This window comes from Aphelocoma coerulescens, chromosome 2 (assembly GCF_041296385.1).
Source record: "Aphelocoma coerulescens isolate FSJ_1873_10779 chromosome 2, UR_Acoe_1.0, whole genome shotgun sequence".
Taxonomy (NCBI): Eukaryota; Metazoa; Chordata; class Aves; order Passeriformes; family Corvidae; genus Aphelocoma; species Aphelocoma coerulescens.
The window spans coordinates 36,427,349-36,442,123 of NC_091015.1; the positions used below are offsets into that span (position 1 = coordinate 36,427,349).

Consider the following 14,775-nt stretch of genomic DNA (forward strand, 5'->3'; position numbering starts at 1 on the left):
ACACTGCCTGCTGAAAAAAGCAGTCAATTGTGGGAAAATATGCAGCTGTTTCCCTAGAATGTGAATTTACTTATCATACTCTGTGCTTCTTTCCACAAACACCCTATATATACTGCACATGGTTCTTTGACTTGTGTCTCTGCATACCAGGAAGAATTTGATTCCATATTTGCTTTTTCTTGACTGTTTTCAGGACCAGTGCAGTGAGCTTTGCTTTGATCCATCCCAGACTTCCTTGGTCCTGATGGATACTGAGAAATGTGACTCTAAGCTGCAACATCTTAAACACATGGATAGCTTTGTGCTAGAGGATGAGCGTTTTTGGAGATACAGACAAAATCTCTGCACACACTTCGAGGTTTCTACCATGGTTGCTGTAAACTGGGTCACATAATAGGTCCTCTGAACACCTTAACCAAAAGTCAGAAGTTTCTGAAATCAACACAGGAGCTCATTTACCCCAAGGAGATATTAAGCGGCTCCTGATGACTATCTCTGAGGCAGTCGGGTGGAAAATGAGTTCCACAAAGGAAGGGCTTTTCAACTTCCTGTTCACATCTCTATTCCATCCATGTGCAAAGAGGGGTCAGTGATTTTTCACCTGTCCAGAATGTTTCCAACAGGATGGAGCAGTCAGGAACTGAGGACTGCTGGGTACAATCTGGAGTAGAAACAGGAAAAGGAATCACAGCAGACTACAGACAAGCAAGGGCAGAGTGGCAGAAGTGGCAATCCAGTTCCTCAGGCACAAAAAGCTTGTATCTCCTGCTGCCCAAAGGCTGGGATCTGGCAAATGACCATTGATAAACTAACAGAGTCTTTAGTAAGCGCCCACTCTGTGAATGTGCTTTTTCTTGCATCTACTGACTGCAAAGGATGCAGCATACCAACATGCCAAGGTAGAAACTAGAACTGTGACTGGATTTAACAAAAGTATTTGTGGATCTAAACTCTTCCAAAATAATAAAATAGAAAAAAGTTCACTTTTTGGAAGAAGCTATCCTGGAACAACTTTTTAGAGTAAAAGAAGAATATAAAAATTAGTGTAGCTACCTAAAAAATACCGTATTTTCTGATGAGACCTATAAAAGAACATGAGCAAAAATGTTGTAGCAATGACAGTATTGCAATCCCATGGAGCAGGAAAATGGTGACTTCTACTCATGGACCAATGAAGAAAATCGAACCACAAATTAATACATCTTTATACAATAACCTCATTAGACTGGGCGTTAAAACCACTTTCAGCCTTTTCAACCACTCCTGTTCACACCCTATGGGGTGCTTTGCAAAGGTAGTAAATAATCACATAGACTTTATGAAAGAGTAAAATATGTGTTTACAGAATGTTTTCTAATAGTCTCATTGCAGTATGTTATCGTATCTACTCTTGATGTGGTTTTTCTATCCGAAATTTGAACTATACAGACACAGGTTTTACAGAGGTCCCAAGTAAGGATGCGCCAAGGCACTGCCTGTGCTCCAACAACAGGCGAAAAGCGCCAGGAAGAAAGGGTGGGAGACCCAGCACCCCCGGTCTTGGAGTTCCCCTCGGCAGGTTTTCCCCGCAAGTGCACTGTGACAAGGACAGTTCCTACGTTGACTGAACTTACGAAGTTCAGCCTCTTCCAGGGAAACCTGGGACACGCAGCCCCTGCCCTCGGCGACAGGCGATGCGCGGGCACGGGGAGCGCCGGCGCTGCCACCCTGCCCCGCAGCAGCCGCCCATCCGCCCTCGCCCGTCCCGCTCGTTCACCTGCCTGTGCCCGGTGCCTGTGCCCGGTGTCCCGTGCCCGGTGTGTGTGCCCGGTGTCCCGTGCCCGGTGTGTGTGCCCGGTGTCCCTTACCTCGCCGGCGGGCCCCGGCCGCCGCCAGCCAGCCCAGCACGGCGGCGCAGAGCCAGAGGCGCGGGGCTGGGGGGACGGCCCCCGGCATGGCCCCGCCGCTCCGCTCCGCTCCCCGCGCTCCCCGCCGCACTCGCTCCCGGCCCGGCCGCGGCTCCCGGCGCCTGCGGCCGCTCCGTGCGCCCACCCCGCTCCCCCGCGCAGCCCCTCCCCCGGGGGCCTCGGCCCGCCCCCCTGCCCCACCCGGCCCGGCCCCGCCAGGGTCGCCGAGGGGGTGTCCGTGCCCCGTCCCGGCTCTGGGGCCGCCACGGCCGGGGGCTTGTGCCCGGGCCGCTGTGGCATCCCCCGCCCGGGGCTCCCTCGTGGGGGTTCTCTGCAAGGAAAGGAAAGAAACAGTCGTTGGTTCTTGTCGGGGGATCCGTGAGGATGCTTTTCCATATCCCAAACAGGTCCAAAGAGACCCAGAGCAGGTTGGCATCGTGAGCAGTGTCCTATTGCCCTCCAACCCAGAATTGTATTTATTTTCTGATGCACAATAAACGCTGAAGAAGAGCCAGTTTCAAATTGGCCCTTCAATAGATCACCAAGAGTATTTTACATGTCTTTAACCTTTACTATATGTAACCTTCACTACCATTAATGCAGACTGAGTTTAGCAAATATTTGACAGTTCCAAGAGCCCATGTTTTAAGACTTGCTGAGAGATGTTCCTCTTCACAGATGTCTGTCAGAGAACAAAAAGCAGTACAAATCTCAGCATTTAAGATTTGGTGGTATTTCCCATTGTAGGCCTGAGGTTGTTCAGTCATTGAACCACTTGGCACACACCGAGCAGTACAGCAGTACACAGAAATGTTTCACATGCTCTGTAGCATATGTAGGCCTAAATCTAAAACATAAAAGTTGACGACACTAAAACACAGTTTACTGTCATCCACTGAACATCTGCCAGGCTGCAATGGTCAGCGAGGACTGCTTCCATGGGGTGCTGACCTGGGTGGCTCTTTGCAGAGCAGCTTTCCCTGCAGGAGGAGCTATCAGGGACTTAAGGAAGAGGCACAGCAGCATTGTGGGCGTAACCTCAGTCCTCTTTTGCTCACATACCCTGAGCTTCTTCATGGCAAGGAGCAGTTCAGCTCTATGATGATAGTGAGTTTTTAAAGAGAATCACTGTCACAGCCTGAAGTTGAATCTGGTGTCTTGGATTCCTCTCAGTTCTCCAAGGCTGATAATTTTGTCTCAAGGATTTGAGGAAATTTTAATAATGAGTTTTCTTAATTGTTTACTCATCTCTCTGGTTTATTTGTCAGCAGATAAGACAAACTTTTATCCTGAAAAGCTGCATATGTCTGAAATTAGTTTGGGTTTTATTTTTCATTTTTCCCATGCCACATATTTATACAGAAGACAAGAGGAAAGAAAGAGGTATTTTACAAAACAAGTTACGAAGTCAAGACCTAGAAAGAGAGATGTGAGAAGCTTTGACAAAATTTAAACACTGAGCTACTTCTTTGACCCCTGCTAGTCATGATGGAGTGTATTTACAGGAGGATTAACACCTTTTGTCATGGATCATTCAGGGGATTGAAAGAGGTGGCAGTAATGGCTGCGGGAGTACAGGAATCTTTCATCTTTTCTAGACTGGTTTTCCTCTGCCAGCTCCCTCTGCTACTATCAGCCTTGTGGCCTCTCACAGTGACAACAGAGAAAGAGCATATTGTGCTTAAAAGAGCTGACAACTTGCCAAAAGTACTACTCGGCACTCATGGTGACAGAGTTGTGTCAGTGACAGCGAATTTATGGAAAACGAAAGTAATTCTAGGGCAGTCTCACGCTTATAATAGGAGAATAGGACTTTCCAACAGGTTAAATTTCAGATAGTTTGTGTCAGTAATTTCCATAGGTTTAATTAAATAAATCACAGGCTATGTAAAATTGTGTTGCACTACTGAGAATCTCTTTCATTTACAAAGGAATGTGAAGTCAGGCTGCAATTTTGTATGCGTATATTACTAAATAGCAGGATGCTTGGGAGGAAAACCAAGACCACAGAATGAAGAATTTAAGATACTATCATGGTTATGTAGTCCAAGTCATTACTTAATATTCAACTGAAAACATGGCACAGGGAGGGATGATATCAATGCTAGGGAGCATTTAGACACTGCAGCACAAGGCAGCATTTCCCGTAGTGGATTTTATGATTAACAACAAATAAAGAGAGATTTAAGGTTGGTTTTGAAAATTATTCCAAAGCTAATTTAAGAGTTTAGTAATATCAGCCTGTTCAGTAAAGCTTTTAAATATGTATTTATTTTAAGGTGGATTCCAAAGTTCTGTCTATGAATAAATTAAATTCAATTTTTGAACAAGCCTGAGCAGAAGTACTTTTGCTGAGTCAGGACTGTCTCATAAGGGAGGGAAGAGCATAGTGATTAGTTGAAGAAAAAAGACGTGTTGGATGACAAGGAACACAACTTGGGCAATGCTGAAAATAGAGTTTAAAAATTCAGATAACAAAGAAGGTAACTCTGCTGATGCTAAGTTCTTGGATTTGCAACTAGATTGTTCTGGTTTAATAGTTATCTGCATAAGTTCATGACTGTGCAGCTCTGGTATGTGTGCATGGGTAACACAAATCCCAGAAAAAATGGTCAAAGGGGAAAAAAGGGAATTTTTTTATAAACACAGCCAACATAGCAACTTTGTCATTTGACACTTCTATTGCTAACATGCCAGTGGGATGTTTTCAGCAGTGCACCTTGATCATCCACTTAATGTATACAAAATATATGTCTTATACATTATTTAGCATTATCATTGTCTCACATTGCATTTGGGGGAACAGCCCAGAGTGAGCATCAGGCAAGTGTATAGCAGGTTGATTAAAGACTATTTTAGGTAACTAAGTTAAGAAGAACAATCAGCAGCGTTTGCCAAAATGTGTACCAAATGTACACCAAATATGTGTGTAGCTGCTTGGGTGTAAACTGGAAATGAAAAATCACCCCTGAATTTTAAAAGTAGCTGCCTCTAGACAATGCCACAAATGTTTTTGCTAGTTGTATCCAAACCCTCAACTCGAAGGTAAATAAAGGTATCACCTACAAGAAAGGCAGTACTTGTGGTAGGCTCCTTGGAATAACAAGTAATTAGTGTGAATGGTAGGGCACAAGAGAGGGGAAGCAGAGTTTGAGCGCTGAAGGCAGCTGGGTAGGTGGATGCTGTCCTGAACAATGAATCCCCAGCTCTGACACTTACAAGTTCTTAGCCATGTTTTGTAAACTCAGGTAAACAGAGAAGACTCTGATTAAGCTTAAGCTAAAATCGCCCACTATATCTGATTAATTATAAGCCTTTTCTTTCCAACTGTGTAGCTAAGAGTACAAATGGAAGTCTTTCTTAAATGAATCCTTTATGCTGTACCATTAAGCCTGTCTGTACTGTAAGGCGAGGTAAATCTGAATAAACCCTTTAAATCTATGTTGCTGTATTTGTTATCTGTGCAGAGATAGAGCATGGATGATAACTCCAAATAAAGCTGTGAGCAGAACTTGGAAGCTGGGAGAAATTTCCCTGTAAAGCTTCAAAGGGTTATTGCAGTATTGCCAAGTGCTGAATGTTTCAAAAGAGTTTCCTTCAGCAGATAACACCCCTCCTGTAAGGAGCAGATGGCTGAGAGATAGCCTGCAGCCCTAGGCAGATCCAAAAGTATAAGAGAGGGATGAGTTCTCTTGCTTTTTGCCCCTTAATGTTTTTAGTTCTTTCTGTGTGTAAAAATAATTTCTTTTTGTTTGTGCCAGTTCATATAGGTGGATGGTAAGTGAACTCGTCCTTTCCAAAGCAATAAATTGTTAACATTCTTTGTCTAATCAATTTTGCCCTTAAAGTCAAATTCCAATCTTCCCTTCAAATTGTAGGTTGTGTGACTTTTAACTTAGCTAAGGTTCATTTGATTTAAAAACATGGTTTAACAGCTCTGAAACTAATGTCCTGAAACATCACTAAAACATAGGAAGACACACTAAGACACATTGCCAGTCCCAGTTCAGAATGAGATATTTGGGATATCCCCCTTCCCTATCTTTGACACCATATAAGTAGAAACAGATAAGCAGTAATGGTCATGTGCATTTATTCATTTCAGTCATTCTGTGACTAAAACTACAGCATCACAAGAGGTTAACTTTACTCATGTTTATTCTGCTGGCGGCTTTTTCAGAAAACTGAGGGGCTTTTGAGTGACAGTTGTTTTCCAAAATGCTTTTAAAATTTGTAGAGGGTATTTTTTAAACTGCCATGTAAATGTACTCAGCATTGACAGTCTGTTTAACTTTCAGAAGTAATGACATCTTTAGTAGGTTTTAGCCCTAATTCTCTTTTATATTTGACCTCTTTTGTACACTGTATTTGACTTATGCAGTAAAGGACTTCAGTTTAAAAATCTAATGTAATTTGGCTTTGATAAGCAGTATAAGAGTTAATGTAAATCATAGGAAATCTGTCTCCAGGAGTTATTAAGAGTCAAATAAAATCAGTGTTAGGCTTTCCATTAACTTCAATCGTCTTTGGATCAACCACTTACTCTTTTTTTTTTTTCCTCAAGTATTTTTATACTCTTAATTCATGGTCTATCAGCTGTATTTACTCAGAATGTGCCAGAATATTTTGAAGTCTGGGAAGTCCCTTGGCTAGTGGAATATTAATGGAATTATCTTTATTTTACGCATAATGAAATGTAGCACTGACATGTAATTACATTGATAAGCTAAGTATGATACAATTCTCAATTACTATTTCTTCTCTTTCTGTTTTCCATGCAAGATAAAGTGAGTGTACAGCTCACTTTAGTAGCAATTTTTAAAAAGTAGGACACCATAGAATTCATTCTTTACCCTATATAGAGTAAATGCTGCTTGAGTAAGGTGCAAAACATTGATCTTATACGAAATGGTGTACTTCATATTCAGTCTTACTGGCTTTCACCTATTTGTATTTGCACTACTATTTTTGATATTTGTGAAATAAAAATTAACATTACTGGGTAAAATCTTGACTAAGTTATATGCTCTTCTAACATGCAGATGAGAAAAAGTATCCTTAAAATATATATCTTATGCAGATGATAAACAAATAATAGAATATTTTTCTCAAATTCTCAGATTACCTTTGTTGGTATCTGTTGGGGCCCTCCCCCTGCCATGTAGTTCTGGGAGAGGGGCCCTGGGGGGAGACACGGGATTTCCCTGCCCCTGCTCAGCCTCATTCCCCATTGGTTGTTTTGTGTTCCCCTGCGCGGGCAAGGACCCTCCGGTCCCGTGATTGAGCTGTTCCTGGGCAGAGCTCCGGCCATGCGGCTGGAGAAATAAACATCTCTGAAACATCTATCAAGAATCTGTCCATACATATTTCTTTTTCACGGGCCTCGTTGTCTGATACATCGTGTGGAAGTATCTGCACTGTAACAAATGGTGGTAATGCGAGCGGAACAATCCCCGATCCCTAAGGACAGTGACTGATTTGTGAGTAAACTCTGGAAACTGGATTTCTCTTCTTGTTTTTGTTTTGCTGTTCCATGTCTAAACTATGGAGGAACTGTGGGAAGACTCTTGGCTCTCAGAGCCGCATATGGACATTTATCTTGAACTTGAAAAGATTCTTGAACAACGATTCGTAAATTTTAGCTTAATTCAAGCTCAAAAGGAACTGAAACATTTCCTTTCATGGTTGTTTAAGAACTTTTTCTATGTTTCTTGGGATTTAATTCTTACCAAAGACTTTTGGAAGACCGTTTGGACACAGTTAATTTTTGAGTCAAAATATATGCCGATGGAAGAATATTTTCGTGAATATTATTTAATTACCGAGACTGTTGAACAATGTCAGCTATGTCTTGGTGAAGGGAAGTGTGCCTCAGAATCCGTGGACTGACCCAGGCCACGTGCACCGAGCGCTCTGCGAGCAGCAGCGAGGCAGTTCCTGCACGCAGGCGGAGCCAAGCGAGCCGCAGTGTCGGTGGCGGAGCAAGGCGCGGCGGGAGCGGCGGGACCCGGCAGTGCCCGCCCGGCCCCGCGCAGCACGTGGTGGAGCGAGCCCTGTGAACGCCCAACCGAGAGGGGCGGCGCGCGGGCGGCGGCTGGCGGCAGTAGCGGCAGAGTGGAGCCATACCCAGCCGAAACGCGCGCTGGAGCAGGGCACGGGGGGGTCGTCACTTGGGGGCCCAGCCGAGACGTGGGCACGGCCCCAGGCAGCGGCAGCGCAGCTGAGAGCAGAGGCGGCGGAGCACAGAGAGCTGAGCAGCGCGGCCCGGCCCATGCGGCCCCAAATGTGACCCTGGGAAGAGCATGCAGGCACGAGCAGCCCTGACAATTCCAACACGGGACTGAGCAAAAGCGAAAGAGAAAGCAAGAACGCAGCGAGACAGAAAACAGCAGCCACTCGGAAAAAGGAAAAAATCACCGTAGCTAACATTTTAGGAATAGTAAAATGGTATAATGTTAAACAAAATTATGGTTTTATAACAAGATGGGACAACCAGCAAGACATATTTGTTCATAGAACTGCTATTAAAAAGAATAACCCTGAAAAATGCATCCCAAGCTTGGGAGATGGAGAGGTGGTGGAATTCAAAATTGTGCAAGGTAGAAAAGGGTTACAAGCAGCAGAGGTCACTGGGCCTGATGGTGTTCCTGTAAAAGGCAGTATATATGCTAAAAATTGTAGTCATGTTAGACAATATCTCCATTATAAGCCCCCCCTATAGTCTCCCTTTCCTAATCCTACCTTTCCCTTTTACCCTATATCCTATTACCCCCAGTGTATTCCAAATCTGTTTTTCACCCCATGGCTTCCCTATACAATTCCCTTTCCCTACAACTCCTCTCTGATGCCGAGGGGGGGATGAAAAGGGGGAGGGAAGAAATTAAACCCTCTCCTGCCTCAGTTTCCCCACAAAGCATGCCCAGAGAGTCCTGTCTCCCTTCTGTCAGCCTTAAGATGTTCCAGAGAATCTGTTTGGACATTTAAAGACTCAAGAGGGTGGCTTGTTTTATTTTGAAACTGTTCTTGTTATGTTTATCCAGTTGTTTTCAATGTTAACTTTAAATCTCTTTTGTTAAAAATAAATGGGTGAAATGTTGGGGCCCTCCCCCCTGCCATGGGATCCTGGGAGAGGGGCCCTGGGGGGAGGCACGGGGTTTCCCTGGCCCTGGTCAGCCATTGGTTGTTTTGTGTTCCCCTGCGTGGGCAAGGACCCTCGGGTCCCGTGATTGCCTCAGTTCCTTGGCAGAGTCCTGGCCATGCGGCTGGAGAAATAAACATCTCTGAAACATCTATCAAGAATCTGTCCATACATATTTCTTTTCCACGGGCCTCATTGTCTGATACATCGTGTTGAAGTATCTGCACTGTGACAGGTATCAAAGGCTCTGATCATGTAGACACTAAAATGTGTTCTAGTAAAATCCCACAAGAAGAAGGGGGATTAAAAATCTCCCAAACCCCATATCCTAGTGCTAAAAGCTGTGTTCTTTCTTTCTTGGCCTATAATTTCTCCTCCTAGCTTTTACATTGCATGTGGGAACAGCTTACCAAGTAATGAGTCAGTAAGGTCACTGAGCAGCCACCTCTGTCTGTGTCCAAATACAGACATGGCACCCCTGATAAGGGGCACATCCTACCCACATTCCATGGCTATTTGATAATGGTGAATATATAAATAAATAACCTGTGGCTGGCCTGGTAGGAAAAAGATGCAATCCCGAAACCAGGAAAAGCACATTCTTTGCCTTTGTTTTGTGAAAAGGCCTCTGTGGTCTCTCAGGGAGGGAGTTCACAACTGAGGATCATAAAAAGAAGCAAGCACATGCAGAGGGTTCCTCAGCTTTTACCATTGCACTGAGTTAGGATGGGACTTTCTGTAAGCCTTTCCCTGCATTGTAGAGAATAACAGTATATTTATTGACTTAATATAGGATGGCAAGAACAGATGCCCTCTAAAGGAGCAGAAGCACAGATTATCAGTTAGCTTTATTGCATGAGGTTCCACTGGTTTTTGCTGAGGGTTTCACTCAGCATGCCTATTTTCATGTGTATCTTTGTACAGTAAGAAAAAACAGAAGTGTCCTCACAGAAAGAAGCAGATGTGATTTTTTCCCCCTCCCATTAGGCTTTGCTGAGGCTTTAAACAAGTATTTTGAGGAAAACATATTCCCCTGCCTCATTCTAATGGAAAATATGTTTCCTGTCTGTTCCCCAGATAAAATGAAATCTTTTTCTTGGATAGGAGTAAGATATCTCACTGCAGATAGAATCTTCTTGGCACAGCAAATTATGAAAATGATTTTTATCATCTGTAGTTTGAAGAAACTGGAAGGACAATCTCTGTCCGGTGCCCTGTTAACTTCCCTCTCTGGTGGTTTGGTCATCTCAATTTTTAGGTTAACACCATTGGTTTTTATTATGCTTAAAAAAACAGAGCATGACTTGATCTGACAGAAGACTATTCAGACGGGAACAAAGCATAGACCTTGTTTTGAAGAAGTGAACAAACTGTTCAAAAACTGTTTTACAAATTCATGTGAAGTAGTGTTGCTAATTTGATTTCTAAAAAATCAAAAAATCTGAAAATCCACTAAAATATTAATTCAGTAGTATACCAGATTTAAAAGCCTTGTGTTAAATTAATTACAATGAACTGTTTTGAGGGCTATTAATCTGAAGAAATGAAGAAATGAAGAAGTGTTAAACATGAAGAAGTGTTAAACTCAGCTACAGTGTCTGGCTCAGGAAAACCAAAGCACCAGATTGGACAAAAGTAATAACAGGACAAGGAATTATTTCACTTGTGAGTTCTGTTTTCTCTAAGCAGAATGATATTGGTCCCTCTCAGGCACCGGTACTGACCAATACATGGTTTGATTTTTGTTATGTTCATAATCTTTAGTAAAGGGTAGAAATGCAAAAAAAGGGTTGCATAAAATTAGAAGGTAAACAGCTACCTAACTATTGCCAGATTTACATGGGGAACCATAGCTGGCTTGTGAATCTATACCTCAGGTTTTTAAGCCACCAATAGGAAGGAACAGAAATGTTGTGAAAGGAAAGCTATGGTGAGAGATACAGCAAAAAAAAAAATCATATTAGCTTAAAATATTAATACTCATTGTATTGGAAGTATAAATAATTATGGTAAATGCTATGTAATTTTTTTAATTTAATATCTCTCTGGTAACTCTCTCAATGTTACTGTAACATGAAGATTCTATTTCACTACCTTTCTTCCTCTATGGTTAGGAATTTTGATATGAACTGTATGAGACAATTAAATGGCTTATGGAGACAGAGCTTTGAGTAAGGATAAAAAAAAAACTTCTGTATTCTGACATTTGATACTGTTAATCACCTCAGTTTTGTCATTTTAGCAATAGATCATAAGTAGATTGAGAATGAAAGCCAGATGGTCAGTGGGGGAACAAATAAATCCTTATGGCTTCTTTTTTTATGATACAAGTTTTGTTCCAATGACTACACAGGGCAAGAATGAATAAAACAACTTCATCAATAAAATCTAGACTGAGCGATTACTACTACTTAAAAAACCCAACAAACCAGCTACTTCATTTCTCCAGTTAGCACAAGGCTGTAGTGAATCTGCTTCCCCCAAACTGTCTCTCCTACAAAGACTATGTGTAGACATTTGTCTTTGCCTTAGTCCTTTCCTAAACCCTACAATTATAACATAACTTCTTGGAGTTTTTTTCCAGTCAAAAGCGCACCCTTTCTGTATCATACCTGTCTGGCTTCACAGCTGCTACGGTTACATCTATGGTCCCAACAAAGGTGAGTTAAAAATGAACTCCTTCTTTGCGTTCCTTAAGCAAAGATTCGCTCCCACCTGTTGGAGCAACTTATCTCCCTTGCTGTAAAAAAGATAATATTTTTAACCTGAGTTCATAGGTGTTGCATAATTACTAATGTCAAGGTGTCATATACATAGTATCATACAACATGTCTTCAAACTTGATAGTACTCAGAAGACGTCAGCAGCTTGTGCTCTTTCTGATTGAGGAAATGTGACTTTGACAAATACCTGAAGGTTTTGATAGGTGACTAGAACAAAACCATAAACTCCTATGTCTTTTCTGTCAGCAGTGGAAAGGCTAGTGCTGCTGAAAAACAGACCTATTTCCTGCCATACCTCAATTTAAAGTTAAGTGAAATTAATCATCTGGAAGAGCTTGGAGCTGCAGTGCTTTAAGGAGTGACAGAATTAGTGTCACTGTAGCATCCTACTGCTATTGGTATTCTAAGTCTTCATCTTTGTAGGCCTGAGGTATAAAAACCTAATATTAAATAAATGCGCCTTATTAATAATAATCTCCTGTTAGGCCTATTGTTCTATAATACTGTTCAATTTTCAACTCCTTCTTTGTATGGCTCAGAGACCACCCAGGGGCTTGGAGAGTACTTTCAGCACATCATTGCTGAAACTGTCACATGAAATCAACATAAAAGATATCAGAAAAAAACCTGTAAAAATCAAAGCCAAATGATACTGTTAAACTACATCAATGTCTGATTGCAAGCTGGGGGAGAAAGGCTGAAAATAATAGAAAATGCTGGTTGTTGTAATAGTCTCTGTTACACTGGTGGGCCTCACGGAATTACATGACTTTGTGCTGATAAAATTTGGCTGCAGGATTTATCTGATTTTTATGCAGTTCCAGTAATTAGGAAAAGAATTTGCATTAAGTGGGTGTTCTTTCAGTCCTGCTTGTATGTTCTTAGCTTTCCATTGCATATAATACTTTCACAGAATCCACAATCATGAATTTAAAATACAGTCTGCAAATGTAAAGATGAAAAACAAGGTAATTGAAAGCACTGGATAATAAAAGTTCCCATATCTTCAACAGCCCTCAAACACCTGTTAAAAATTTGTTTTGGAACCTGCCCTGAAATGTAATGGAAATTAATGCTTACAAGTCCCTTGTGAAAATGTAAAATATCACAGTTTAAAGCTTCACGTACAGTTTGATAGATCAAATGTATCTCAAACACATCTACCGTGTCCCACCAGGACTATTCCAAGCTGATGCCCTCTGCATTCCAATGAAAAGAACAATTATCCTGGTCAGTGCTGTTCTTTAACTGTCATAAAGCAAATGTGATTTGTTTAGTTACTAGGCTAACGTGATTATCTCTCAGAAATGAAGATGTTTAGAAGTAAAAGCAACTAATGCAATGAACTATTTCCTTTCATTCAACTGTATTTAGACTGGTCTATGCTTACATATATTACAAAGGAACAGGGTTTAAAATGCGTTCATTTTTCTCTACTTGTTCACAGAAAAAGGGACTGTCAGTCAAGAAGAAATATAATGTAGGGGAGGCTAAAAGATTGCTATTTACCTTGTATAGAGTGACGGTCTTAGAACTAAGAACATATTTTTAAGCAAACATCCTCTGTAGCATATTTTTCCCATGCAGTCCTTAATAACCTCCTTGGCTTCTCTTTTCAGAATACTGCTGCATATGTAGAAGCCAGCTCATCTGTAGTTTGAGGATGGAGGGTCATTTTAAACTTCAGAATCCATTAACAGTATGTTTAATGAAGTTAAAACATTCAGTCTTTAAGCTGTCTCTGCACAGGCAATCTAATCAGTCAGACCTTACTCACATATTTCCTCTTTGATGACACAGACAATCTAGAGCTTTTACATTTGCTGATTTGCAAAACTAGGAATTCCCCTTCTACAGATCTGTGACTCTTTATGATGTTCTGACCTCCTTGTTTCCAGACTTGCTGCAATGCTAAGAACAGACATCCTGCTGTTCAACTGGAGTCTTAGCATTGTGTATTTGAAGATAATCCCTAGACCACCAGCATCTTTTCGGCATCTGTGAACATAAAGGTTATGACAGTTGCCCCTTCTGACTGTAATCTTTGGTTTTACAAGAATTCTACTAAAAGGCTTTCAAGATATGATTACCTCTTCCTGCTTTGTGTGGTATTGCTAAGAAAAAAATATTAGACGTTTTAAAAGCAATATATTCTGCTGTGTTTTAAAACCTTCAATTTGCAACTAAATTATGTACTTAGCTTTACGCACTTGACTTCTTCAAACTATTTAACAGCTTACACTGCAGCACATGTTTAAGTGTTTGCAGGATCAAGATCCACATCCTCTCTGCACCATTAAATGTTTTGCAATTGAAGAGTGGCTAGATTCCCCAAGGGGTTGTCTTTTATGTATAAATGGAGAACGTCCATGGGTTGCATCTGGGATTTATCATCTTGTTTGAGTGATCTAATCTCCTTAGTGTGTATGTGTGTACTCGTGCACTTACATATGTAGACATGGTAATGACAAGGATAAGCTTGCTGGGGGGGAAAAAAGCAAGCAGGGAAAGGAATTGCCAAATATTCCTTATAACATTTCCCTCCATTCTGTGGAAATTTTAAAACATTTTGTTTTCTGTCCAGCTCTATAAACTACCCACTGGTTCTGTGTATTCCGTTCTGCCTAGTAAAGCTCTGAGCAATTTTTAATATTGCAAACCATTAACTAGGATTTAGTTTACAAATTAGAAAACAAACCCACCAAAAATTCCTTTTCCTTTTTTTTTCTCATCTTAAATTCCATCTCTACTTCCCTGTGCCTCCATTCAATTCTGGTGTGAAGCAGTTCATCATAACTTAACACATGTGTGTATATATTTATAAATTCATATACGGAATATACTTGTGTGTGTCTGTGTAAATGCATACACATGCACCTTTCACATATAAAACATACCTAATGATATTGGTGGATATAATAGGTTCATTGTTTTGTCCTATGGTTTAACTGTAAACCTGCCTAAAGCAACTATGCATAATTTTTACTGCATGATATCATACAGTTTTGTGTTCCATGTAAGTCACACT

At 41.3% G+C, this 14,775-nt stretch overlaps 1 protein-coding gene across 1 annotated transcript in view; it reads right to left on the minus strand.

Annotated features, from left to right (window-relative positions):
- Nucleotides 1-1,935, minus strand: part of LOC138106439 (von Willebrand factor D and EGF domain-containing protein-like) — a 36,907-nt gene extending 34,972 nt beyond the window's left edge. Inside the window, exon 1 of the mRNA XM_069007035.1 lies at nucleotides 1,848-1,935. Within this exon, the coding sequence (XP_068863136.1) occupies nucleotides 1,848-1,935 (88 nt within the window). The remainder of the gene's footprint in view (nucleotides 1-1,847) is intronic.
- Nucleotides 1,936-14,775: the final 12,840 nt, after the last annotated feature.